We start from the raw sequence: 27,997 nt of genomic DNA on the forward strand, positions 1-27,997 counted from the left end.
TTATTAAAAAAAAATTTTTTTCATAAATTTACCCTTTATACCTTCCCTATCCGAATATTTATTGTATCAAAATTTCAATTTCAGTAAAATTCGACACAAATGTAGAGGAGGGCAATACACAAATTTAGAAAATTTTGGTGCTCAAAAACGGTTTAAAGAATTAAAACCACCCTTCAAAGGTTAAGACATGTTTGTCTTTTTTCGCTATATCTCATAAACTTAACGAACCATAAAAAAATGTTGTTTACAAAAGTTGTACAGTATAAATATTTCTATTTAATTACGCTATTTATTAAAAAAAAATTTTTTAATAAAAGTTTTTCTAATAAAAAAATTTTTCAATCACAGCTAATCACAGCCATTCTTCTGAAGAATTTAATAACTGTGATTGGCCAGTTCTAGAAGAATAAGAACCTAAGATGGGTTAACCCCCGGTTTTGTCCGGTCGAAAACGCCATTAAGCCTCGTCTACAGAAGTCGCAAGCAGCCAATTGCGACTTGCGACAGCTAATGGGCGCCTAGTTTCTAGTTAAAGCTCGACAATCATTGGCTGTCGCAAGTCGCAACTGACTGCTTGCGACTTCTGTATATGAGGCTTTAGAAAAGAATAAGCGAACATGATTGGTTAAATTTTTTATAACCAACGACTAATGGTGCGTTCCCACCGAGCGTCACGCGTTGCGGCATCCTTTGCGTCCAATCGACAACTTGACCGCGGCGCAGCCTCTATGTCCGATACGAGCTTAAAGACAGTGTAAGTGCAGCTACACCTAAATCAGACAATATTTTGCTCCCGCTATATATATATATTCGTTCCTCGTAATATTCTTTTGTGATCGATAATTGTTATATGAAATGGAATGACGATAAATCAGAAACGCGAAACGTAGGATCTACGTGCTACGTTGCGATGCGATCGAAATGAGTGAAAAAGAACACATCGGAGGAAACTATGCGAAAGTTGATAATAGCGATGGCAACCGCGTAGCGTAGGGGTGGGAGTGACGGCGACAGCATCGATGTGGTAACAGCTGTAGGCTTCGAGGTTTTTCTACGAGTGTGAAATCGTACGCGCGCCCGCACGCGCATTGGTGTGCGTTTGTGCGTGTGTTTTTTTTTTCTCGCGACACACGCGGCCGTGCATCGTCGTCGTCGTCATCACTCGATCATCGCCGTCGTGACCCGCGTCGTTGCAAAGTTTCGCGGCGCGAGCCCGCGAGGACGAGTCACGAGATTTTGCGGTACACTAAACGCGGAGCGCTGAAGAAGAGAAAGAAGAAAAAAGAAGAAGAGACAGGAGACGGCGACTGGCTAAATGCAGTCGGCGGTGGCACGTCCGTGGGCGACGAGCGAGCACCTCTGATGACGCTCCGCGCCATGTCGCGCGTCGCCAGCTGATCCCACGTCTAACACGACCGAGCCACGACGACGTAGGTTCCCGCGGGCGGCGTGGGTTCCGTCGACGGAACTCGTCGAAGTTGCGCAATTGCGGCCAAGTGCCGCGTCATCGTCGTCGTCGTCGTCGTCGTCGTCGTCTACGTCTACGTCAACGTCTATGTCCACCTTCATGCGTGATTCGGTCGTGATCTAGTAAACACAAGTCCGAGAGAATGGCGGAGTTGGATGACTTATTTCTCACGGATCAATATGTAGGCCCGGAGCGACTTACCGATCTGTGCTACAAGCTCATCTGCGAAAACCTCGACATCATCTCGGTAAAAGGGAAACGGGGCCATCGCATACTACGGAAGGGGATAACCTTCCCGAGCGAGATATGCGACAAGATTATCGAGTATGCGCAGCGCAGTGAGGCGACTGAGGATGACGACTGCTTTTTCTCGATCTTCAAGAACCAGACAGCGACCCGGCTCAAACGCGTCAAGATCTCTAACTGCAGTCTGACCGACAGCTCAGTGCAGACTCTCGTCAATCACAAGCTCCATGAACTCGAACTCACTGACTGCAGCAATGTGACAAGCCTTTGCATTGAGCACATCAATGCCAATTCGGAGAATTTGCATAGTTTAGCGTTTCATGGAGCCTCGACGATTATACCTCCTAATTTGGACGGCTGTAAGGAACTGCAGTACACCCATGTTATTTTATAGTTAATCATACACCTAGTAAAATATCAATTCTACTACTAGGAAAAACAGTTATTTAATTTTTTTTTATATTCAATAATGAATATTTTTTTGATAATGTCTTGAAGTATACTCATTACAAATTAAAAAAAATTATGTACTAAAAGAAAGAATTTGTATTCTTTTGAAAAATCCTAGATAGTGTCTATATTGCTGCTGGCATATTGTTCGTATCATAATATGTATTGCTACCAGTGACTGAGTCTACATTTATTGGTAAATCATGATGTAACCACTTTAAACAACTTGTCGATAATTTGGCAATATGTATATACATTGTTGCTTACGTATTACTCCAACTTGTTGAAGATAAATGTATGACAGATTGTCAGCATAAATTAGATTTGCATGATCTTGTTAAAATTTCTTACTTAGATTGTTGTAAAACTTTATATTGGAATAATGAATATAACTTATTTTTACTTTAATATTCATGATTAAAATACTTAAATTATTAGGACTCAGAATATATTTTGAAAAAATTTAATGCTTATAATGGATTTGCAAACTTAAGAAAAATATTTGAATAAATAATACTTAATTACAAGCAAATAATATTTTTCTTATAATTAACATTACTTGTTAATTATAAGTTTTGTGTAAATGAGTGTATTTTAAAAACTTATCATAAAAATGTTCTTTGTAGAAACCATTTCTTAAAAGAGAAAAACTAAAGTTAAATAACCACTTTTTTTAGCACTAGAATGGTTTTTTTGCGTGTAATATGTGACCCAATAAGCAAAATTGTTAATTAAATCTATCCTTGTTACAGCCTGTTCGTCCGTCAATTACTACGAACGAGAATCTGTTTTCAAAACACCGAAGTTGAAACGTCTGGCATTGGCATACGTTTTAATACCTTCGCAACAATATTTTCATCTTCTAGCGGGATTAACGAATCTAACGCATCTGGACTTATCTGAGTGTTGTAACATTGACACTTTCGCATTTTACTCTCTGGTACCGAATTTAATATCCTTAACTTTGTACAACGTTAAACTTAATGTCGACCCGAAATCTTTCGTTAAGAACATCTGTCAGTTGAAGAATTTAAGGTACATTTTGATTTTATATAAATAATGAAGCTGTAAAATTTATCTATGTAATTATAATTTTTCTTAAGAGTGTAAATATATGCAGTTATAAATGATATACACAAAACTAAGCTATCGTCGGACAACAATATGCATGACTTATATGGAATATCTTTTACAGGCACTTGGATATTTCCCAATTTAATCATAAATACGGACATTTTAAGCATCCTAATAAGATCCTGTCTGAACTGGTGAATGGTCTACCTCAGTTGGTCTCTCTAGATATCGGCGGTACGAACCTTGCGGGAACAGGTGTAGCCGAACGTCCGCCGAATATCGATTTAGATATGGATATGGATATCGAAGATAGCAATTTTGTGCAGTTGTCCGATATACCAGGACTTGCATGTAGGATATATAGGCCGTTACAATTTTTAGGACTTTACGGGACTGCGCATGGTGCTTGTAGAAGACATGACATACCAGCAAAAGTGGTGAGATATATAAAATATTTTATAATTTTTATATGCCCATTGTATATCCAGATGGATACAACAGAACAAAATTTAACTGCGAGTTTTTTATGGAAAACAGAAAGAGACAGAAAAGTTATGTTTTACTTTACTTTAAAGATCATTATTTTCTCTATTTGACAATTAAATTTTATTAAAAAATAAATAAAATGATGTCACAATTCAAGTCTTCCTAAATTGTGTTTTTTTAAAAACGATATTTAGGATGACTACTGCTGCTTCCACAAGACTCATCAAAAGACAAAATGACACAAATTTTATAAAGTTAAAACATAGATATAACGCTAGTTGTTTTCCGAAATATTGTTTTTGAACAAAACAAGAGCCGATCAAAATCAACTTAGTGGTTTCTGAATTTATGTTCATATTTTGAGTGCAATAAAAAAAGCATTGTAAAAACAATTTATATCAAGCATTAATTTTTTAGTGCCTAACAAATGTGTGTAAAATTGTAAATCGATTAATTAAGCCATCTTCAAGACTATCTTGAATCATATTTTCAAAAACGTCTAATCACTATAAAGTAACTAAGCATCCTAAAAAAATCCTATATCAAATATTAATTGTTAATATCTGAAAAACGTGTGTAAAATTGAGTGATTGATAAAAGTGATTGATTGATTAAATCGTCTTCAAGATTGTCTTAAATTAAACACTAAAAATTCATGCTTAATGTAATATTTTTACTATAATGCTCAATTAATTTAATAGTTACATGTTTTTGACAACACTTAAGGAAATATTTTTCTATCTCTTTCCGTTTTTCCTAAAAGAGCTAGCAAAATTAAATTTCTGTTTTAATCCGTCTAGATGTTCATGTTTTTTTAATGAAAAACGAATTATTTATGAATTATTTCTCCAATTCTTAAAAGAGATGTTAAGTAAAATTCATCTAATTGTACATATGTATAGTAATTTATTAATTGTATGTCGCAGCAAAAAATTAGTAGATAAAAGTATTGCTTTTTATTCATTTAGTAATTTTTTGACGGTTTGACTTAGGTGGCTGGTGATGCAACTGAGGATCAAATATTAATCGCAGCCCGCGTTTGTATGGACAATAAGCAAGAATTACTGCAGAAAGTATTGAGCGACTTATACCATGTATTTAGATATGAAAATTGTCAAAGAATGGATCAGGCGCTATGTACCGTCTTGGAAGCAATGGAGAAGCATCCAGCTCAGAAGCACATACAGATATCGGGCAGGTATGTATATGCGTATTTGTTTATATTGCCAAGAAAAGCAACTGCTACATTTAAGTAAGCACTATTGAATTTACATGACACAATTGCAATGCACTTTAATTTTAATTTGTACGTTGCAGCGCCACATTATTTTACATAGTAAAGATGAAGGAAAAGGGAGAATTAGTAGCGCGAATGAAGAGAAGAATTATCAGTACTCTCCTTGCTGGTATGAGCACACACAGAGACGAGGAGACTATGATGCGGAATGGTTGTTTGGCATTGTGTCAATTCCGCATACCACATGATGTGGTTTGTATTTTCAATTAAAAAAAATTTTATTTTGCTACATAATAAGATATTATCTGTATTATAAATGAACCGTAGACTATTTGCATATATCTTCCAACTCTTCAATTAATTTTTTATAACAAAATTAATCTATGGGATAAAAATCAGAATTAAATTCGCTATCCGCCGCTTACAAGTCAATCGCTCTTACACCGATCTGCATTCCGCGTAATTAGCTTTCCATATCAAATTCTTTGCAGCTAAACCGTGAGATTATTGCTTAATAAAAAGAAAAAGCGCATGTTTCTTTATCCAGCGCACAGTATTTAAATGCTGGATAATAAAGAAAAATGTGATTTTTTTAAATCGAAATGTCCATAATAAAAAAGTGTAATCAAAAGTATGTATTATAATCACTTTATTACATAAATAACGTATCTATCATTTATTTCTGTAGATGTCGAATTATGAAACTCTTGTAAAAGTGCTTCTACATTCAGCTAAACATTCGGAGCCGGAAAGTTTTGTTCAGAGAATCGGCATATATCTCTTAAACTCTTTGGCTTGTCAAGTAGAAGGTAAAGAGAAAAAATTACTTGGCAAGCTAGGTTGTGTTAAGACTATGTTAGAATTGGTGGAGTATCGGGTGGAGACAAGTACATTCGACGATGTATTAGAAGTCGCGTGGTCGACCATGTGGAACATGACCGATGAAACGTCCATAAATTGCCAACGATTTTTAGATGAGAAAGGCATGGCACTTTTTCTCAAATGTGTAGAGGTATGTTTTACAATAAATGTTTTTATCATCGCGATACACTCAGTTTAAGCTTAATTTTCTAATAATGTATTTTTGTACATCTAGCAATATCCGCAAAGAGAAGAATTGTTGAGAAATATGATGGGTTTACTTGGGAATGTAGCAGAAGTCGATTATCTTCGAATCCATCTTATGCAGGAACGATATGTGACCGTTTTTGCCGATCTGTTGCGCTCCAACAACGATGGAATTGAGGTTTCATATTTCTTTCTTCGTTTTTTTTTTGTTACTTTATTATCTATCTATTCAATTTTACTCAAGTATTTTTTACTATCCAAATTTCTAACATGCTCATAGATATATATCTTAATTGATTATAGGTTCCATACAATGCCGCTGGTATATTGGCACATATGGCATCTGATGGTATTGACGCTTGGACAATAGAAAAGCCAACTCGTAAAGATGTTCTTAAATATATGGTGCAAGCGATTGAAAGTTGGGATTTAAGTTCAGAACGTAATATCAATTATCGCTCATTTGGGCCGTTATTGCGCCTGCTAGATATATATCACACTCCTCCATGTCAACATTGGGCTGTTTGGGCTCTGGCTAATCTCACCAAAGTATACTGTACGTATACAACATTAATATCATACTTATGTTGAATTTTTAGAGTAAAGCCATTATCTTGCTCCATCCAGCACTCACTATTTTACGATGTTTTAGCATTTAAATACTGTGCATTGGTAGTAAAAGAAGGAGGATTGGAAAAACTGCAAATGGTGATAAAAGATTCTAGACCATACGAACGTATAAAAGAACTCGCAAACTTGGTGATCGAAAATTGCTGTCAATACGAGAGTCATTCCGACGACGGAAATGTTTCTCATTCCGCCTTAGACGCGGAATACAGTCTGGATGGCTAAAAGATTTTAGTAACATCACATGGCATATATACATATATATGTGTGTGTGTGTATATATATATGTATGTATGTATAACTTATATCGTCTCATTAGACAAAACAAATTATTATTAGTATAATTTGGATGAATAATAACGAAGGAATAATTATATGAACGAGCGAGATTAAACATGAGCGTGTTATACGTATTAACTTGATGATAAATAGGTTTGTTCTTTGTACTTGTACTATATTATACTTACTTTCTTCACAACTATGTTCTGTCACTTTTTGCACTTAAAATGCCATAAATATATAATTAAACGAAGAGAAAAAGAGTAATGATGAGAAGTACAAAAAGTTTAATTACAAAGAACAAATCTATTTTTTTTTTTTTTTTTCGATAAAAAAGTGGAGAGAAACGGATGCTCAATATTATAATTATAAAGGTTGTGTATGCGTGCGTATGTGCGTATGTGTGTAATTTGTATACGCTCATGTGCGTATGAAGAATGCGAAATATTTTGAAGCGACTATTATCTGCAAATATTCATCTTATATATTATTGCTGATAATTAATGGTTGACTGTAAATTTTTTATTCAATCGAAATACATACGGTGTCACAAATGTTTTGCCATAAAATCATTTTGAGCGTATTCGGACAGATACGCCTGTAGATATTTGTACATCGTGATTGCCGATTGTTGATTTAAAAAAAGAATTAAGAATTAAATTTTTATTGATTTAAGAACGGACTGAATATGAGCTGTTATTTATTTTTAATTTTGCGTGTTTACTGTTTATGCATGTGAAACACAAATGCTAAACTCGGATAGAATTTTCAATGATGCATTTGTTACGCTGTGTGTATGTATGTACATATTACGCTTTTAATATATAGGGTGTTCGGAAACAGATGGGTAACATTTTAAAACTGATTCTAGATGATCAAATAAAACAAAAATTATAATAAGAAATTTTGGCTATGTTAGTTTTACTAACCAAATTGACCTATGTGCATGCATTTTTTGTATGAAATTGTTTCGATGCGTTATTGTCTACACTTAATTGTGGCAAAGAATTTATAAAAAAGTCTGTATGATCAACAAAAAGATTATAAAAAATATTACGTTTGATCGGAAAAATAGACCTTTCACATCTCTTCTTGAGGCTTCATTTTTTTAATTATAATGTCTAAATATTCATGTACTCTTTCACTTTTGGCATTTTTTATGTGAGTATTTATAAATTTATAATTAAAAAACGAAGCCTTGATCACAATTTATGTTTGCTGTTTATTTTCTTATTTTATCAAATGGAATCACTCCTTAAATTTTCTCCCCCTTCCCCTCTATTGCCGAACACCCTACATAGTTGAGTCTCCATATTCTAAATATTCTCTTAATTGGCTGAATTTTTGAAAATAATTAGTGAAACTGTGAAGGACCGTAGAGAGTTGTGGTAAGAGGGATAAAGGAGAGGGTAAAATTGGGGTTTTTTGTTCTAATGAATTAAAAATAAAAAGGTTCAACTATAAAAAAGCGAAAATAAGTAATCGCTAAGGCTGGTATGCTTATTATACTTGACTTTAACTAATCGTATTGATTTTCGTATGATATGTGGATGTTTGTTTCAGTCTTTCTTTTCTCTTCTTTGCTTCTCCCTTTCTTGTAGATAGTATGCAGCATAGATAATTTGTTCTATTCGTATTATACTAGAATTTTTTTTAACACACCAAGGAAGTGACAGGCTTAGAAGAATTATGCGTGTATATAGGATTAGGAAGAACCAATATATTAGATTTAAATGTTTTGTATGTTATCGTTATAATTGCTATTAAAGTCCCCTGAGGAAAATTAACTTCATCGATTAAGCCTCCATACGGTCAACAAATTTTCAGAATTGTCTTTTCATAGATTCTTGTTCGGCAACAAGAATGCACGCAGAAATATTACAGCGGTTGTTATTAGCGCCAACATAACATGTGACGATATAATCATGTAATACATCAGTGCATACCCGGTTTGTTCAATGTATAATATAGTATTATTTAAAATCTTAATAAGAATTATTTTGTTCTCTTTTTTTATCCTCATTATATTTTTTAAACTATCTATAGATAATGATACAAGCTATTCTGGTTCATGATACTGGTATTTAAATAAAACAATTGCGTAAGTAAATATATTTTTTAAAATTAAGTTAGAATGAATAGCTTACAAAATTAATTCAGTTGTGTTAAAAATTACAACAACAAGAATCTAATTCAGTTTAAAATATTAGAATTAAATTAAATTAAAAGGTGTTAATTTTAAAGTTTTATTTATATTATAAAGGCCGCGGCGGCCTTTTTCATGCGACCGATATTTGATTAGCATTAGCGCCAAACATGGATGTAAAGCCCGTTTTACATTAATCGCAAGCAGCTAGTTACGACTTGCGACATCGAATAAACGCTTAGTTTTTAGTTAAAGCTCGACAGTCATTGGGGCCTGTATTCAGAACGCGCTAACAAAAATGTTAGCACGTTGTTATCTAATAGAAAAATCTGTTTTTTATAATACAGATTCTTCTATTGGATAACAACACGCTAACATTTTTGGGCCTGTGTGTTGCAAATTGCAACTGGCGACTGCGATTAATGTAGAACGGGCTTTACATCCACATTTGGCGTTGATGCTAGCAGAGAGGAACCTGAGAGCGGTTATCGCGTTGTTTTAGTCCATCAGGGCCTCTATGTGCACATTGAACTATGTAGTCAAATATTTATGAATCCCGTAGGTAATGTGTATGACTTTTTGGGTCTCTTCTATGCTATGTCCACGTTTATTTGGTTCTGTTTCATGCCCGTAAATTTCACAATTATATGCATTCATATTTTAAATCTGTTTTATGCAAATGTGCATAATCGTGTTCTATAAATGTGCAATACTACACATACATGATATAAATTCAATTAATTGATTTGATAAAAATTCACTCACCGATTGTTGTCGCTGCTCCTGCTGCTGATGCTGCTGCTGCTGCTGCTACTGCTACATTTCTTTTCCGGTTTTGATTCTGAAAATGTGATAAATATTATTCCTAAACTCAAACATAAAACCTGCAGGTAAAGAAATGTATCACTTAGAAAAATAGTATATATTTAATACCGAGTCGCTCCATGGATGCCGATTTCTACTGACATCATCCTGCTGTTCTCAAACCGCACATTAATAACGATCGCCCGATACTTTATTCGGCAATCTCGATATTACGGATAATATATCACACACGAGTAAAACGTAAACCGCGCGCGAGAATTTCACTCGACGTGACCGTTACATTTGAAAAAATACGTAAAAAGGACGGCTCATCTAGTCGTCTGATTAGCGGCGAAAATCAACATGGCACGAAAGTGGCATGACGTCACGTAACTTCGTGGAAACGCAGGCCGAGGAAAGCGGTCGAATGAAAGAACGTATCCCCTTCGAGCAAACACTTTGCTCGAATGCGCACGCGAACACTTCACTTGAAACCGAAGGCAAACGCACGATGCCGCGCTTTACACATTGAATACGACCTCTGCTACGATCTCACATGGCTCGCGACGGCACTCTCAACAGTCTCAACACCGTAGCTGCGCACAATTCGAATTCTGACACGCGAGACACGCACAGAACCAACAGAACGTCTGACGATCTGACCGGTACTGGAGCGTAAAACAACATGGCGGCGGGGCAGCGACGTACCGCGCGTACGTGACTGTTGGTAGGTAGACTCGGCGCTAGTCGGAGCCACTCGGCAAGTCGGTCGCCAGCCCAGCAGCGCACATGAAAAATGCCGAGGTGGCCGCTCTCAGGTTCCTCTCTCTAGGAAAACAAAGGTTTCGTTGGAATCCCTAGGATATACGTTACGCCATTGGCTGTCGGAAGTCGGACGCGAGACGCCTCCGTCGCATCAGCGACTGGAACGCCACTGCTCCTCTCCACTCCAAAAAAATGCGTTTGCCGACATCTTGGTTGTTCACGATTGCTCGGCAAATGTCTCGTTTTCTTCGACCTTGTGCGAGTTAATTTTTTTTCGAAGGAAGCTGACGCAGTATCGACATACCGATTGAAGTACCGTCGAACGGATCGAGCGTGTCGAGAAAGGTCAATTTGCGGAAGTTGTGTTCTCGTCGCAGCGAGGAGAACGGTGGCTGCGACTCGCGCGGCTCGGCCAGGTAAGCTACGAGCTCGTTGCGCGTGATCGGGGACACCGCACAAACGTGCGGCACCGTCGCCCGCGGTCACTCAGTCGCGAAAATACAAATGCGAGATCTTATCGACCTTTTTCCTCTCCTCCCCCTCCCTCCCCCCTCCCGTGGTCTCCTCGTAGTTTCCGCTCCCCGCGGAGTATCCCGCGCAATGGACACCGTCATGCTGCTCGGGCGCGTCGGGTGCGACGCGGTCGATTGGCGTTGACGTCGACACCCATCTCCGTCGATGTGGACCGACTTTGATCTCCCGGGTTTAAACTTGCTCTGTTATTTTTCCAGCTCTAAGAATCTGAAACGAATCGAGGAGTGAAGCGGATTTTCCAAGACAATCTATAATATTGCACAACAATGTTCTCTTGAAAAATTTGAATTAACTTTGAAATTAACTCAATACAGCCTTCAGACTATCGATAATATTCATTATTGTGAATGTTGAGGCCCAGTTTTGCGATTTAATTGGATTTTAATTAACTATATTTTAATTTTATAAAATTCTATTGGTGCATGTTTTATATAAGACAAATTCTCCTCTATTGAACATGATTATTTAAACTCCAGTTAAACTAGGTTGTAAAATTGGACTCGACGGAAACACTTAAATTGAACCAGGATCAGAGGTGAGTTTTTTAATCATTGCATCGACTGCATTATGCGTAAATGTAATATATAATGCAATCAATTGATCAATGAATAAAAACTCCTTCAATCTACAATCTACATTGATGGAAATGTACAGTAATTGTGCTACATTGATCTACCCTTTTTTCTCCCTCCTGTAAAAAGTTGATCTCGTATGCGGATATTACGGATTTTACATAGTGGAATTACGTTATTAATTACATGGTTGTTAAACCAAGTAGCACATTGTAATCGATGGAGAGAAACTCCAATCCAAATTTTTTTTCCCATGAACATAATCTATGCCACATGCGTTGTACAAAAATATTTATTTTGTTCGTAGACCTTGACGCTGTATCCACTACAGCCCCCCTTTCTCTTTCTCTCTCTGTCTCGCTCATCGATAAGTTGCAACCATGAGCTATGGTTACAACAAATACAGGTTGGTAATGTACCGCTTATATATCGCGTCATGAAGGGTTTGTGTTTAAGCCGGCTCGAAGAATGGATAAATGCTTTTTACTTTTTGGCACCTCATTAAAGCATCTTGCATCTAGAGTGATCTTAATACATCTCTATTATATTTTTACAGTTTTTAAAAATATTTTTTAATACATTTGCACATTGCTACTTTGTTTAGTTGTAGATTCTCCCAGAATCTGATTTTTTTTTTAAAAAAGCATAAGATGTGAGAGAGCGAGATATAAAACATGGGGGCGGGGAGGGGGGTAAAAAAAAAGGACAAATGCATATGTGAATGTAAACGTAACGAGAAATGTCTTTCTCCGTTTCTTTTGTAGTTCCACCATGAGTTCTCGCGGTCGCGGATTTAGTTCTCGCGGAGGGGGTTCTTACAGGGGTCGAGGTGGTGGAGGAAACGAGTGGAACGGGTCGGCAGGAGGGAATGTATCCAGAGGTGGCTACTCGTCTTCCAGAGGTGGCAGATTTAAATATTCAACGACGAGCTACGACTCCAGATCAAAATACAATTCAGGTAGCTTACAAAAAAAAACAGAAGAAACAATATCAAATTAAAACTAATATATTCTTATTTTAAAAATTTGAAAATATCTGTAACAGTCATTTGGTTACATAGCATAAAAGCAACATATATTTTTATCTAATGATAATTTTGCACATATGCACATAAAGTTTAAAGAATCTGATACTTTTTAATTAAATGAAATATATTTTTACTTCAACATTATAATATCACTTAAAAAGTACAGTATAAAAACTTTCATAATTTCACTTTAAAAATAAAAATATTCTCAAAACAAAAATATTTTTCTCTGTGTATATCAATTTTAAAGTCATATTATAAAGAAAGAAAACATTAAATAACGAGATTAAAATTAATATATTTTTAATAATTGTTTCATGTATAAGTAAGAAACCACGATAATCTAGCTTACCCAACTATGATTCAATTTTCACTAAAGAATTTAATAATGTTTAATATAATATTTTAGTAAAATATATTTGTATTTTAATTGCAGTCATCTAAAGAGTACAGTATATTATAGATTGATAATAGTATTGAATAATACTATTTAAAAATTCTAATTCTTGATTCGAAAATTTGTTTCTAGTTGATATTTTTTTCAACTCATGAAAATTATTATTGAATAATGAAAATATATAAGTATTTCTTGATAAATATATATAAAATTTTTTCATGCAAGCAAATTATGTCCATTTAATGCTATATAATTTTATTTCAATATTTCAACATTTTGGAAATATATTTTTTAAACAAGAATGTTCTTTTTTGTATGTATAAACATTAAATGTTTACTCCAAAACAAAGTAAATATAATACCATTTTTTTACAGGGTCGGAAAGATATTCAAGTAGAGGCGGTCGTGGTGAACACTCAAACAGTTATAAAAGACCTCGTGTAAGAATACGGAATAAGATTTCAGAAAAAACTTAAAAGCGTTTTTTTATGCCGTTGTTCACTAAATTTTTTTTGCAGGATTCGTATTCCGCTAGAGATGATCATCGATCTTCCAGTGAATCGCGTAAAAGGATGAGAAGCGATTCTTATCAGGTATGTAGCCTTTCCTTGCCGCTCTTTGCAGTCTCCTTCATTCGTTTCTCTATTTCGTAAGATGATCAATAACTGAAGAGAAAAGTATTGTATCGGTAATCAATATGCAATGCTCAGAAATTATATGGTCATGATATTTCCCTAAATTAAATTTTCCATGACGAAAAATTTCTTTCGAATAGAAGAGTCAAGTATTATTTTTATCTTGTAATGTAACTGAGAACACGATGGTCCTGAAAGTTTGTCGCTTATAAATATTAGAGTGTAACGTATCAAAGAAGTTACATTTAAAGGAGTATATCAAGTGATTTCAGGACACTCGTATATAAGAAAGATGAATAATATTTTAGATGAAACATTTATAAGTTGTCATACTTTCCTTTTAAGCAACGCGAACCAACGGCTTCTCGAACACTCGTTCTTTTTGCGTTGGGACGCTACTGCGGTGGAACGCTACAAAAACGTCAAATTATTAAAAGATGAATCATTAAAAGATGAAATATACCTAGATGGTATTTATATGATATTGCCCGCTGTCCGCATATATCCTATTAAAGTTTGAGAGCTATTTGAAAAGTCGATGGAAAAATTGAATGGATAGACGTGCGAATCGCATCACGTTATTCCCCATTAGAGAGCGATATCACGCCGCAATTTCGTGCAGTATACAAGAATAGAGAGATAGAGAAATTGTAGAGAAATAATATGTACAACGTCCTCAGGTATCGGCCTTGTGACATGGAATTTTCATGAAATATTCATAAAGCATCGTGTAACCGATTATCTAAATTATGTTAAATTACAAGAACACAAATTTTGAATAAGACCTTCCCAATCGTAGACCTTTCCAATCGTATTTGGGGACACACGTGCGTCCCTTATCGACTTTACTTTAAGCTTGACAGAAAGGGAATTAGGAAAGAATTAATGTGTAATGTATTCATATCCCTGCAGAACGATGGAAAAAAATACTAAGCACGTATGATATGCATACGGGGGAGACGAGCGAAAAGTGGATATATGGATGGTACATACTTAATACGTAATATTGTCCCAACTATTATTACCAAATACGCAACCATGCACAAGTATTTACAAATATGAACAAATTACGTACATAGCGACGGCTTTGTTACTTTCGTTCGATTATCATCTTCGTTTACATGAAAGATTTGACTTATACTACTTACTATACTAAAAGTGACAGATAATTCGACTAAGTTGGAAAGGTCTATCGAGAGCATTATACATATTATATACATGTATCGTTGAATAGCGAAATAGAAATTTATTAGCTCGAGGGAAGCGAGCGCCGCTATCATTTTCAAGTATTACGAATACGAATGAAATTAATGAGTACATTTTTCACGTTTACGAAAAAAGCATTTAGGGATTCTTGATTGTTTAGGGAAAGTCAAATTACAGGTCTAGGTGATACAATGAGCATAGAATAACAATTATTAATCTCATATGACTGCGACGGTCACATGACATTGAACCACTTTAAACGATAAACGATTAGCACTGCATGCACGTGATAACCGAATGATAAAATGAATATGGATTTAAAAGCTGAAAAAAATAGAAGTTAATTACAATATGCCAATAATTGCGCTGTTAATAGATCCATCAATTTTTTATTCGGTTGATTGAGTTAGTCAGTTAGCCATTTAGTCAGTCGATTATTCGATATCAATCCATCAATCGATGTCAGTCGGTTAGTCACTCGATTAGCCCCAGTTGGACAGTAGCAATTAAGAGTTAAACGTAGACGTGTACGTGTGTGTGTGTGTGTAGAAAGATCCCGAGAGTAAAACGGTAGGAAAGGGAAATAAAAAGGGGAGAGAAAAGATATGTATGCGCATAAACCACACATACGTGTAATACTTATACGTAAATATATACATATGTGCTTAGAATAAAGTATATAAGAGAAAAAGAACAGGAAAAATAGAAACGAAACGAAACGAAAGGAATGCATGTGGAAGGAGCACAATTAAATTTGATTTGGCAGGGTGGAGGTAGCGGTAGCGGCTCACAGAGGTATTCGTCGTACGGTTCGTCTGCGTCAGCGCCCTATGACGATAATAAGGGATCGTCATCGTCCGCCGTATACGAGGACAAGAGACAGAGCGAGCGCGCATCGTCGTACCACCGTTCCGAGGACCGTCACTCCGCCTCGCGGAGCTACGCGCCCCCGCCGCCACCTCGGATTAGCGAAATGGCACCACCACAGACTCAGAGGTATACCTCGAGTCGCGGAAGAATATCGCATCAGAACTCGAATTACCGAGGCCGCATTTCGACCCGCGGCGCCGGCGGTCGAGGTGGCGCGTTCCACCGTGTGAGCTCTCGATCGGACGTCCTCCTGGCTCGCAAGCGTACTCTGCATCTGCACTCGCTCGACTATCGTCGAAAGCTGCTAGGTTCGCGCTCGCGCGACTACATCCAGCGTGTGCGCATGACCACTACCAAACTACGCAGGAGGTAATTTATTAATACTACAGTCACTTACCGAAAAAAAATAAAAAAAAAATAAAAATAAAAAAATCGTACGCAAATACTATCTCACGTAGCCTGTGCTTGGGTATATTCTTCTTCGAGGTCGGTTCCACGTAAACCGATTCTCGGTCGATGACCTGAGTGTCGCAAGACAATGATTTAAATGAAAGCGAACGGAAACGAATATACATACGTAAATAGATACCTAAGTAATAAATTGATCGATAGAAAGTCAAGATGCAAACAAAATCACGAAACAAATGTCCCACTGCCGAGAAAGAGAAAAAGAGCTTTTTGCAGGGTTCTAAAAAAAGAAGAAATCAGTGATGATAAACGTATAGACGCAATATAATAACTTTTGAGATACGAGAGCAAAAATAATTGTACTTTATACTCGTCACGAGACGTATAATTCTCTTTAAAGTTTATAGCGGTACGACTATACTATTTATATAATATTTTTTGGCACGATCGAGAGTGTGCGAAGAGGTCAGAGCGCGATGAAAAAAAAAAAGAAAAATGAATAATAGACACTTTTAGCGTACACTACGAAACGCATTTCACATTTTATGGGACATAAAGCCGAGATATTAAGTCGATACTGTCGCGATACTATTTTCTACGTATCATCTATAAGCAAGTTTTGCTCGATGATACCACGAAAGACAAAGAAGCACGAAAAAATGGAATGCTGGAAAGTAATATAAGTCAAAACAAAATTGCTGTGTCATTAGTAGCGGTACTACTAGGCTAGCCGGAAGTAAAAAGGACTCGGGATCCGGAACCAGCGTGAAGGACAAGGATAGAGAGATGGCCAAAGCCATTAATGCGGAATTTTCTGATGACGATGACGACGATGACGATAATAAGAGTAATTGGGACGACGAGGAAAAGGTAATTCAACTGTGACAAATTAGACAAGCTTATCAAATGTAAATTGTTTGTGGATTTAAGTATATTTATGTAACTCGAGCATTAAATGAATGTACAGTAATAAAAATCGAGGATTACAAAGACGCATTTATTTATATTGTTAAAGTTCGATTTGCAGAAATTGTTTTTAATCACTGGTACTAAATATCGAAATCACATGATTGGATTTCTACCATCAGATTCTTGCTAACAATAAACTCGTCGAGAATTTTCTCATATATTTAAAAGCACATTAAAGATAATATAATTTTATATACATATTTAAATATGACAACATTATCTCATATATACTTGAATGATTTTATAATATTCATTGTCCATTAACATTATAATACAGCCGCACGAACGCGATGAAGAAGAGGACGTGGAAGAGGATGAGAAAAAGAAGAAAAAAGAGGACAAACGTAAGAAGGAAAAACAAGATAGAGAAAGGCAACACTCTGAAGATGAGGAAGAAAAAGATGATGATATTAAAGAGCAGGATGATGATCAGAAGCGAGAAGTGAGTTGTTTCTATTTTATTATCCACTATACAATACTATTACTATTATTATTGTTTCCTTCATTTATCCTAATCTGTTTTATTGGATTTGCAGGAAGATGAGGACAATGATGGTGATGATGAGGAGCATGATGATAATGAAAAAACGGAACGCGATAGAAAGGCAGATTCCGAAGAATTGCCGAGCAGACGAGACGGTAGAAAATTCATAAAGTTGAAATGTCCGCATTGCGCCCATCACAGCGTTACCTTCAAAGAATATTCGCTCCATTTGTTCTCTGGCCGTCATAGCGCGGCGATGAAACGTATCGCGGCTCGACACAAGGTGACTCTCACACGTATGCGAGTCGTTCAACGACAGGAGCAGAGACGCATTGAGGCTCGTGATGCAGCACGCGGCACTCTACCCTCGCGCACCATGTTCTGTGCCATTTGCAAGTTGAATTACCGTTCCTTAAAAGCTGCTCATCAACTTTCCGAATCTCATCGCCAAATGAAACGATTTCTCACACCATTCTGTCGCGTTTGTCGTGTCCAGTTCCGTTCGCCAATGTTCTTTGAGACTCATATGTGCTCCCTGGAGCACATTAAGGTGATTGTCCTTTATTTTAGTAATTAATATTAATTTTCCTTAGGCTGCGTTCGCTTTGACGCTCACGTTTGTGAGCATCATTTGTCCTTGGTACCAAATATTTGATAAACAAGGGTGAGATTAAGCACTGTACCAAAAACAAACAACGATATATATTTCCGATTTAATTCTTCCTACCCTAATTCCTGTCAATGTAATATAATAATATTATTTTGTTCAATTATTTTAATTATATCGTTTTCTTGTTCCATCACAGAGAAAGAGTATACTGAGAGATAGAATGAATGCAAATGGAAGCGGTGAAGCAGAGGCGGATTCGAGCGCGCCCGAGGAAGATGACAAGGAAGTTAACCTTGATAATTTTATGACTTTGGATTCTGTAGGTGATGTAGATGGTATGTAACAAATATGTTTCTGGTATATAACGAAATATATTTCTAATTTTTTGAAGTATTTCCTTCGTGGACAAATCTATTATATGATTTTTTTTTTATCTCTAAGTGATAATACTTATTGTCTAATTAAGACATAATTGCTTTATGTCACATCAGCAATGTTTACAGAGGATGAAGACTCCAATGACAAGAAGAAAGAAAAGGCCGAAGGTGAAAGTTCGAGCGAAGCAGAAAAGAAATCAAAAGGCAAACAAATGATAAAAGTCGGTGCGGAGTACATAAAACGTGTTGAAGTACAGTACTGCGAATTGTGCAAGGTATATCTACCACGCAGCGAAAATACAGAACGAGCGGTCGCTTTACATTGTTCTACGCGCAGTCACCTTAAACGGTATGTCAATCGATTTAATAGGATCAAATCGAGATAGGCAAGTTATCAGTGATATTTAACAATCATATACATGTGTATTCGTATACTCGCAGGTACGTGCGAGATAATGATGACAAAGCGCTAAGACGTCAAGCGGAAAGAATACATCTACAGACATCTACGAATGTGAATTCTAGCAATTCCACCGCGACTAACAATACATCGGACAACGCGAAGACTTCTCCAGTCAATTCCGAGCCACAAATATCTGTTACACCAGTGTCCACCGCTGCTGATAACAATGGCGGCACAGAGTATATTAAAATTGAAGAAGAAAAGTCTAGTAGTTTAGAATCTGAGAAAAACGTGAAAGACAGTAAGAATAATCAGGGGGATGAAGACGACGACGATTATCGTGCGCATGGTAGCGATAAAATAATTTGGGATGACGTTGACAAAGATTTAGGTGACATTTTAAGAGAAAGCGAGGCAGGGGCCTCAAAGTCGAGCGACGATGAGGATTCGCGTTACGATCGTTTTCGCAATTCGGAAAAAAAACTGGCCGGAAAAGATAAAGAAAACGAGAAGAACGAAATTCTCGAAGATAAGAGCGGTAATAACAAAATTAAAGATGTAAAAAATTAAGCTAAAGATAGATACGTTGCATTATCGAAACTTGTCTTTTGCTGTATATCTTCAATTTATTTGATTCATTTCTTATCATTTTGGTTTCATTTTCTCTTAAATACATCTCGTTCTTAGTAACTTTATAAAATCATGCGAATATACATTATATCAAATTATCTTTTGTCTAATTAAAAAAAAAATTTCTGTGCGTAGTGTACGTGCGAAATATTTATTCTTTATTACATATTTCATCGTTCGTCTTTCTTCATTGTTTGAAACCGTGTCAATTATAATATATCTAAGGCTGAATTCGGGGAGCGCGCTATTTAGTTATTGTATTACTTTATCTTTACCATTTATTCTGAGTTATCAGTTCCTATTTGCTCTCCAACGGCCGATCGTGTACCATGCTTTAGTTCGAACAAAAATCTGACGAGCTTTTTTTCTCGGAAAATTAGGAGCTACTTGGTTTTGCCTTTTTTCTTTGTAAGTTATGTTAAATATAATAACTATTAAGTATAATTTTCTTTAAATTAGCTTTACAAATTTGAAAACTCTTACATGTTTAAAATAAGTGCTTAAAGTACACAAAAAAGATATCAACATATTTTTTAATTTTTTTTAAACTTAATTTGAATATCCCAGGATTTATTTTTGTGTACTTCAATAATACTTTAACATGTAAAAATTTTTAATTCTGTAAAGCCAATTCGAAGAAAATTTGAATATGTAATTCGGTAATTCCACTCCAGTATTTCCTTAACTGTAGAAAAATAGAAAGTCAGAAATTGGAATTAAACCCGAAACTTTACTAGTCTACCATGCAGCATAAAATCTTATGTCGCTCTTGTTCATTAGTTTACAAATGTTAAACAATGATACAATGACATTAGCATGCTCCTCGAATAGCTCAAATTTCGAAATTTTCAATTTATGTAATTTTAAATGTGTAAGTAACTATATCATTGATATATATGACCACATGTTGTCGAAGGGCTATCAGTGACATTGTCAAATATAATTATATATACGCAATACGTGAAATAATTAAATATGCAATTTTCAGTTATTAGCGTGAAGGAAAATGTGTGCGCCTGATCAATGTGTGCATTTCATGTAAGCACAGGTTATTGATCTTAATAAATTCTGCACTCTCTAGGATCAATTATATAATTGTTTTTGACCAATTCCTGAATCACATGATTTGATCAATATGATTTGATATCATATCAATATGATTTGATCTTTATTATCGATTACTTTAATAAAATAAAAACAATTATAAGCCGATTTCATCAACTTCAATTAATTTAAAACCGGCCGATTAAATTTATGAATTATCAACTAAAAAATTTAAAACTTAATTTGAATATCTTGGGATTTATTTTTGTGCACTTTACTAATACTTTAAACATGTAAAAATTTTTAATTCTGTAAAGCCAATTCGAAGAAAATTGAATAACTAATTCCATCACTCCAGTATCTCCTTAACTATAGAAAAATAGGAAGTCAAAAATTGGTCATCTAATTTAGGACATTTAAGTTATCTCTAACTTAAGTTTTTAATTAAAATAATTGAAAAGATAAACATTATTAGTTAAAACACAAATTTATAATTTTCAGAAGATAGATAAGAAAAAATACCATCATTTTTAAGTTTTGCAATCGGCAATTTATAAGTAAATATTTCTGATTAAAGGTATTATATATTGAGTTTGATATTTAAAAAATGGATAAAAATAATGTGTGATCATTTTGCAATCGACAGTTTATAAATTGTTTATTTTAATTAATCTGAATTGGTGAGACCGCGCTTGCCGAAATTCTTCAGCAAAATAATTGGTTTTCGAATACCTACTTATAGGAGTTTTTTAAATTCAGTAGTTCGGTATTCTTGCGTAGCGTCGGAGAAGAGAAACTTGTCTCTCTTCGGTAGTACGAGCTGTACGAGTTGTGAAATTGATTACGTGTTCAAGTGACGTAGCTCACGCATGCGCACGGAGGTCCGATTCGCGGAGAAATTTGTCCTTCCCCGATTCCTCGTGAATATGCCGGATCGGGACACGGAGACGACGGTGTCAGTGACTACAGTCGTCTCCGCGCGATCTTCGCGAGTTGTTGGGGTTCCCGTCGATTCCTCGTGGCCCGACGTCAAAGCTGTCGCGACCGTTGGAACGGCGCGCGGGAGCCGAGCGAGCGAAAGCGAGAGCGAGGGAGAAAGAGAGAGGGTCGCGCCGCAACGTGCGCTCGCAACAACGCGAATTAATTGTTCTCACGGTGAGGGCCAGCCCTTGAACACGCGGTGCTCGCCGAGACGAAAGGTTGTGCGACTGCGCGAACGTACGTACGCACGCGGTGGTTCAGCGTGGTCTCCATCTCTCTCGATTTACACCTCGAATCCTCGCCTCATTCCCAACGTGTCACACAGAAATTGTCGGCGCGAGCGACGTTTGATGCTTGACATTGGGATACGATGGCACTGACACGGGGACTGCGATCGTTCTTCGTCCTGGGAACGAATTATGCATACAAGTGCGTAACTAGTCAAGCGAACCTCGCGAGAGCTGTGTCTACCATGCAACCGCTCTCGAAGAATAAAGAGTGAGTAGCCAGACAAAAGGAGGGGGGAAAAAATTTAAACTGTTGATTCCCTCGGTCAGAGGCGCTTCCAAACTTCGGGTAACTTCGATCAAATTGTACAGAAAGGCGTCAATAAATATTATAATATGCCTTTCTACATGAAATAAGCCGCATTCGGGGCTAGTAATAACTAGGCGCATCTCATCTAGTTATTCATGCATCATGACTAATTTGGAAGTAAAATATCTTTTTAGACTGTAGTCTAAAAAGATATTTTATTTTCAAATGGTGTGCACGCACATTCTCAATAGTTTTAAATGCACTTTGCAAAATGTTGCATCATGTAGTTAAAAGATAAATAATAATTTATGCTAATTTAGTACATATAATTTGAGCAGTATATATTGTTAAAAAAAATAAGTAGATGAAAATAATACAAAGATACAAATTATGGAGAGACCCAATAAAAATTTTTTTATACAAAATATATCCGTATATTTCTATATTATCTTCTATTATATTTCTATTTATCTTCTGTAAAATTTTTATTTGGAATAAAATAATAAATAATTATACTGAAATGATGGATTAAAAAGATAATTTTTCTACTGTTCTTTTTACTAAAAGTTAAATATGAAAAAAGAACAAATTGCTCATGTGTAATCATATGTATTCTTAAATCTTAAAATATACATATATAGGATTATACATAGGCATTTTTTTTCATTATTCCCATATTTAATTTTTTGTAAAAGAAACCATGCAAAAATTATCTTTTTAATTAATTCTTCGTCTTAATTTCTCGTCTTCAACCTATAAGACGACCTTGCGAGTTTCTCGTGAAAAGAAAAAAAACCAGAAGTCGTTTATTTTTCACTATGAGGATCGTACTTTTCTGTATTTGACATTCAAATTGTTATATTTAAAAAATTATATAAAATGCCATCGTTATTTAAATCAGATTTTTGAATTTAATTTGACATGTAATTACTGGATCTTGTAAACGGCTCGATCGTATAATATCAACTCGTAATTTTGCACATTTTTATAAATATTTAAAAAAAGCGTGACAAAATATTTTATGATGCTTAAGATTAATTTTATCAATTCTGATTAATTTAAAAACTTGATTAAACTTATGAATTTATTGTCAACTTAAAACTGATCATCCTTAATCTAATTTTTTAATTATATTAATTAATTATTAATTAAAAGTTATATTTTTTATAAAATATAATTTGTTGCAAGTGGATTAAAAAAAACAATGATATGATAGTTTTAAATTTTGTAGTTTATTGTCCTTAAATTTAATTGATTAATTAAGCTAATTAGAGATGAAAGACCAGCTCTTTGTTCCATTCTTCATAAAAATTCTAATTGCACGATTGTACATCCTTAATCCTAGTTATGTGAAAAATGTGTCTTTTTGATACCATCTTGATACCATTATAAATATCTCGCTTTCACTCATTTTTCCATTTATTTAAAGCTGTTTAAAGTTTCTAAAAACTCGTGAACAAATCATAGAGTTCCTGGAACAAATGTCTGTACGTTGTTTTGAAAAAAATAATGTATAATTTAGTGTAATTTTATTATCTTGAAATTTTGAGACACTTGCATGGGTAGAAATCGATTAAACACAAAATAGCCATGATGACACCTTGAAACAGATTAACAAAATACAATACAAAAGTAGTTGACGGACACCTATATTTTCATTATTTATCTAGAATTCTTTTATCTATGTTGTTTCCTATGCTGTTATTTGCTTATCTATGTTACAAATAAGATTGTGTTTCCATATATACTGCCAGCACTGAAAATCTATATTATACATAACGTAAACTATAGATTTTCAGTACTGGCAGTGAATTTTATACAGCCCAAGTTTGAAATGTTTTTGACACAAGAAATAATTTATATTTTAATTTCCATTTAAATCTTCATCTCCAGTGAAAAGTATTTGAAAATACAGTTACTCAACATTTTTGGCCCAGGCTGTTGTAAATGTTTATTTGACGAGTCAAGCATACTAATCATAATAATTGGAGTTTGGTCGAAGTCATCCTTAGCTTTCTGTTTAACTAAATAGAAGGTAGAAGGGGTTAAAATTGTTAGTAAGATTAGTACCGTTAAATGTTGCTAACAACTTTCTCGTTTTGAAAATCTCAAGAATCGCCTCGTCAAAGTTATGCAAAAAGGATCCTTTTGGTTTGAAGAAATCTTTTAGATATGTTTAAACAAAATTACAACATCTAGATTACAGAATTATGTATAAATAATCAGTTAAAATTTCCTTTGCTGAGAATTATTAATGTATTGATATTTAAAATTGGATCTTTGTTGGTAAAGTGATCTAGGCGAGATGATAAAGACTAGAAGAAATATAAATACTGTACATATATATTTCATTCAGGGTCACTATAACGTTTGTTAAAGCCAATGGAGAGAAGATAAAAGCAAAGGGGAAAGTCGGAAACAGTATTTTAGATATTGTTATGGATAATGACCTCAACGACGAATTAGGTGGTTACGGTATGAACGTTTTACATCTACAAAACATTTTTGTCCTTAATTGATATCCAGCAAGATATTTCTTACGTGCCAAATCTTCGGACAATGCTGTAAAAAATTATTCAGGATTTAAGTATTTTTCAAAGCTAACATAATTTTAAGTTATATCTTGTTTCTCGGATTTTGATCTACAAAATAAAAACAAAATTATAACATCGTTCAGTTATGTTAACTTTAAGCAAAGGTACATTAATCGAAAGTTGTCTTGATGTACTGGAGTCACGAGTATCAATTAAGGAAATTTTGAAGCGAATACTAGTTAAAGTTAATAGTCGTACACGAATTTTATGAGACACGTATATTTTCCATTTTGAATACAGGGGCCTGCGAGGGAACGCTGACGTGTAGTACTTGTCATTTAATTTTCCCCAAGAACGTGTACGATAGTCTTCCAGACAAACCTTCAGAAGAAGAGACTGATATGCTGGACCTGGCGTACGAGCGTGGTGACACGTACGTTTCAAAATGTTTTATATTCTAATAAAAACTGCGTATACAGAGAGAATTTTCTCTAAATTTCACTTTGTAATGCTTGCCTGCATTTATTCATGAATTAGCTCTCTATGTCCTCCAAAAGGATCTTGAATAGAATTTGCTTTAAGTAAGAGTCTATCACAGTCAAGCATCGTTTAATTTGTTATTCCGATCAATCGTGTCGATCTTCCTTTCCAGTTCTATTATATCCAGTGTTCACCGTTATCTATATAAAATTATCTAAATGATGTGAAATAATCTTATCTTTATCTACAATTTACTCTATTTTAAATATGAATATTTAATTATAGCTCGAGATTAGGATGCCAGATAACGATGACTGAAGAACTAGACGGCATTGAGGTGAGAGTACCAGCTACCATTAACGATGCAAGACAACCATGATAACTCGATAAGGTCTTCAATCGGTTTAGATAATTTTAGATCAGCATTTGTTCTAGTATTATTCTTAATACAATTCAATTTGATGAGCCTTTTGCCCAATATTGCCTTGACCAAAAGTATTAGACACTTATATTTTTTAACTTTATTTCGTTGAATATTTAAAAAATATTTTTATAAAAAATTTTAAAACAAATAAAAATATGAATCATCCTTTATAAATTCTTTCAGCTGATGTGTAATGTCGACGAACAGTAAAAAACCATATAGAAAACAATATAAAAGAATTTCAGTTAAACGAAAAAAGTATAGGTGCCTGATATTTTGGATCAAGTACACAAGTCAATGCGTTATGTACATAGTAGTGAAAAGTTATACATTCAAAAAATGATGAATTTAGATCTAAACATAAAGATATATCATAAAGATTCTTTATAATGTACAATACTTTTTTAAATAATTGTATATATTATGCATGATATACTTATAATATTGACAATATTTCGTACAGAAAAAGGAAATCATGTTTTTACTCAAAATGTTAAAACATAAATGACAGAAGAGAAAAATAAATAAATCTTTTTTAATAATTTTTTAATAAACTTCTTTTATTTAATAATAATTTATTTAATCTAGAGATCGGCTGCAAATCTATTATTGAGAATCAGACGTTCATTCAGTTTCACTTGTGAAATTGTTGCTGGCGAGTTTGCGTAATGTTTCTGTCATATTATGATATATTGAACTATGCTAGTGACTGCATGGCATACTTTAATCTAATCGCGAAAGAGGTCATGAAAAGACAGTTTTGCAAGTGCATTTTATCTTCTCATGGCAAAATCAATCACGAATAAGAAATATTCACTTTTATGATGAAATTAAATACGTATATACATATTGATGAGAGTTATAGGAAACATTAATGTATATTGCTATGTAACGTTCGTGAATACATTTGACATTTAATTACAATAAAATATTGATGGAAAAATCCTGAAATATCGAATAAGCAATCAAATAAATTAAAGTCATATTTACATTTTAATCAAAATGCACAACTTTATTTGCAGTACATATCCAGAATAATTTATTTTTTTTCCTTTTTTAATTAATTACATACTAAATCTACTACTATTACATAATTATCAGTACATAAAGCTAAAACACTTTTGTACTATGTGCGTTATATATAAACCCAACAAATAACTTACTCACATGATTAAATTACATGCTTTACTACTTACTGCAAATACATTATATTACTACACTACTTACAAAACGTGGTGAAGTGTATACATGTATGTTACTATGTAACAATACATAATTACAATATTTTCAATTTCTTACCCTGCCCGTTTAAATTACATTTCTAGAATATATCTCTATATATTCTTACATTATGTACATGTATATTTAACCGACTTCTCTCTCTCTCACTTAAATGTCAGAATGTCAAAGTTTATTAATATTCTCGTTTCGAGTTTACTTTATTTAAACTAGACACACAAATCGCAAATATTAGTATATACTTTAAATAAATTGATTCAATGATTATATATCAATCAATATAAAATAGCATATGAACAAGAAATTTAGAATAATTTGGTAAGGTAATTAATAAAAGACTTTAAAATAATTGTTGGATTTAAGTTCGATAAAACCATGACTAAATTTGCAAACCTGCAGAATACAGTAAAAGTTCCATTTTCGTTAATAACCATTGTTACTTCTGTGGATTCATTTATTTATAAAAAAAAAACAATAAAGATCAGATTAAGGATAAAAAATAATTTTATTTTTAACGTTTTTGTTTTAGACAGTCCTAAAAATTATCTCTGTGATTTTTATTTTAAAATAAAATAACATATGTAAAGATATGTAAAAGATATGTAAAGGATGAAGAAAAAAAGATGTGTTCTCTATACCTTTTTTATCTGACGTTAATCTTCTCTTTTTTGTGTATTTGTGACATCTACTTTTTTATTTGAATGTTGTGATTATGCAAAAAAAAAAAAAAATACATTGGTTTCACAAAACGTAATCCTTGCGAATATGGACTTTTATCGCATTAGTAACATAACGTAGTTATGTCATGTACCCATGTATGAAGCGTCTTTATATAAGTTGTTACCACATGATTTGTATTGATGATGAATCCGCGCAAACACCATGAACAACGATGAATTCTCTATGCTTTCTCTTTCTTTCACAATTGTACAGGAAGTTAAAAATTCTAAGCATTCTAAATAACGCAATTTTAAATAACGTATTGT

General features: G+C 34.2%; 3 protein-coding genes and 1 long non-coding RNA gene across 9 annotated transcripts; 3 read left to right on the forward strand and 1 right to left on the reverse strand.

Moving 5' to 3' along the window:
* Positions 1-269: 269 nt before the first annotated feature.
* Positions 270-1,791, reverse strand: LOC118647861. Its single transcript, XR_004964998.1, has 2 exons — positions 1,670-1,791; positions 270-770 (listed from the first exon to the last, which is right to left on the reverse strand). It is a non-coding gene; the product is annotated as an uncharacterized LOC118647861 (long non-coding RNA).
* LOC105833182 (protein zer-1 homolog) lies at positions 1,611-8,927 on the forward strand. The gene is made up of 9 exons (XM_012674707.3): positions 1,611-2,073; positions 2,917-3,199; positions 3,360-3,675; positions 4,717-4,922; positions 5,042-5,213; positions 5,650-5,973; positions 6,058-6,207; positions 6,333-6,585; positions 6,682-8,927. The coding sequence occupies exons 1-9, from the start codon at positions 1,611-1,613 to the stop codon at positions 6,879-6,881; spliced, it is 2,367 nt and encodes a 788-aa protein (XP_012530161.1). The 3' UTR covers positions 6,882-8,927.
* Positions 8,928-10,791: 1,864 nt separating this feature from the next.
* LOC105833186 (uncharacterized protein DDB_G0283697) lies at positions 10,792-20,862 on the forward strand. Of its 6 annotated transcripts, none has more exons than XM_028189475.2 (12): positions 10,794-11,066; positions 12,064-12,162; positions 12,521-12,714; positions 13,556-13,620; positions 13,699-13,773; positions 15,788-16,260; positions 17,013-17,169; positions 17,546-17,710; positions 17,805-18,302; positions 18,559-18,697; positions 18,854-19,088; positions 19,181-20,862. In XM_028189475.2, exons 2-12 carry the CDS (start codon positions 12,137-12,139, stop codon positions 19,710-19,712), a joined length of 2,559 nt encoding a protein of 852 aa, XP_028045276.1. In that variant the 5' UTR covers positions 10,794-11,066; positions 12,064-12,136; the 3' UTR covers positions 19,713-20,862. The 6 variants fall into 6 exon arrangements, with proteins under 6 accessions (XP_028045278.1, XP_028045276.1, XP_012530173.1 ...); XM_012674719.3 differs by having other exon boundaries at positions 10,795-11,066; positions 17,010-17,169; XM_028189476.2 differs by having other exon boundaries at positions 10,795-11,066; positions 18,866-19,088.
* Positions 20,863-21,363: 501 nt separating this feature from the next.
* Positions 21,364-27,742, forward strand: LOC105833188 (adrenodoxin-like protein 2, mitochondrial). The gene is made up of 4 exons (XM_012674722.3): positions 21,364-22,295; positions 24,691-24,809; positions 25,169-25,301; positions 25,634-27,742. The coding sequence occupies exons 1-4, from the start codon at positions 22,168-22,170 to the stop codon at positions 25,725-25,727; spliced, it is 474 nt and encodes a 157-aa protein (XP_012530176.1). The 5' UTR covers positions 21,364-22,167; the 3' UTR covers positions 25,728-27,742.
* The last annotated feature ends 255 nt before the right edge of the window (positions 27,743-27,997 follow it).

This window comes from Monomorium pharaonis, chromosome 11 (assembly GCF_013373865.1).
Source record: "Monomorium pharaonis isolate MP-MQ-018 chromosome 11, ASM1337386v2, whole genome shotgun sequence".
NCBI classification, from domain to species: domain Eukaryota; kingdom Metazoa; phylum Arthropoda; class Insecta; order Hymenoptera; family Formicidae; genus Monomorium; species Monomorium pharaonis.

Coding starts and splice junctions, on each gene's coding strand:
- LOC105833182 (XM_012674707.3), top strand. CDS start 1,611: ATGGCGGAGTTGGATGACTTATTTCTCACGGATCAATATGTAGGCCCG. Junction 5,214..5,649: donor TCCGCATACCACATGATGTG/GTTTGTATTTTC, acceptor TTATTTCTGTAG/ATGTCGAATTATGAAACTCT. Junction 5,974..6,057: donor TTTTTCTCAAATGTGTAGAG/GTATGTTTTACA, acceptor TTGTACATCTAG/CAATATCCGCAAAGAGAAGA.
- LOC105833186 (XM_012674719.3), top strand. CDS start 12,137: ATGAGCTATGGTTACAACAAATACAG. Junction 12,163..12,520: donor TATGGTTACAACAAATACAG/GTTGGTAATGTA, acceptor TTTCTTTTGTAG/TTCCACCATGAGTTCTCGCG. Junction 18,698..18,853: donor TTCTGTAGGTGATGTAGATG/GTATGTAACAAA, acceptor ATGTCACATCAG/CAATGTTTACAGAGGATGAA.
- LOC105833188 (XM_012674722.3), top strand. CDS start 22,168: ATGGCACTGACACGGGGACTGCGATCGTTCTTCGTCCTGGGAACGAAT. Junction 22,296..24,690: donor CCGCTCTCGAAGAATAAAGA/GTGAGTAGCCAG, acceptor TATTTCATTCAG/GGTCACTATAACGTTTGTTA. Junction 24,810..25,168: donor CGACGAATTAGGTGGTTACG/GTATGAACGTTT, acceptor TTTTGAATACAG/GGGCCTGCGAGGGAACGCTG.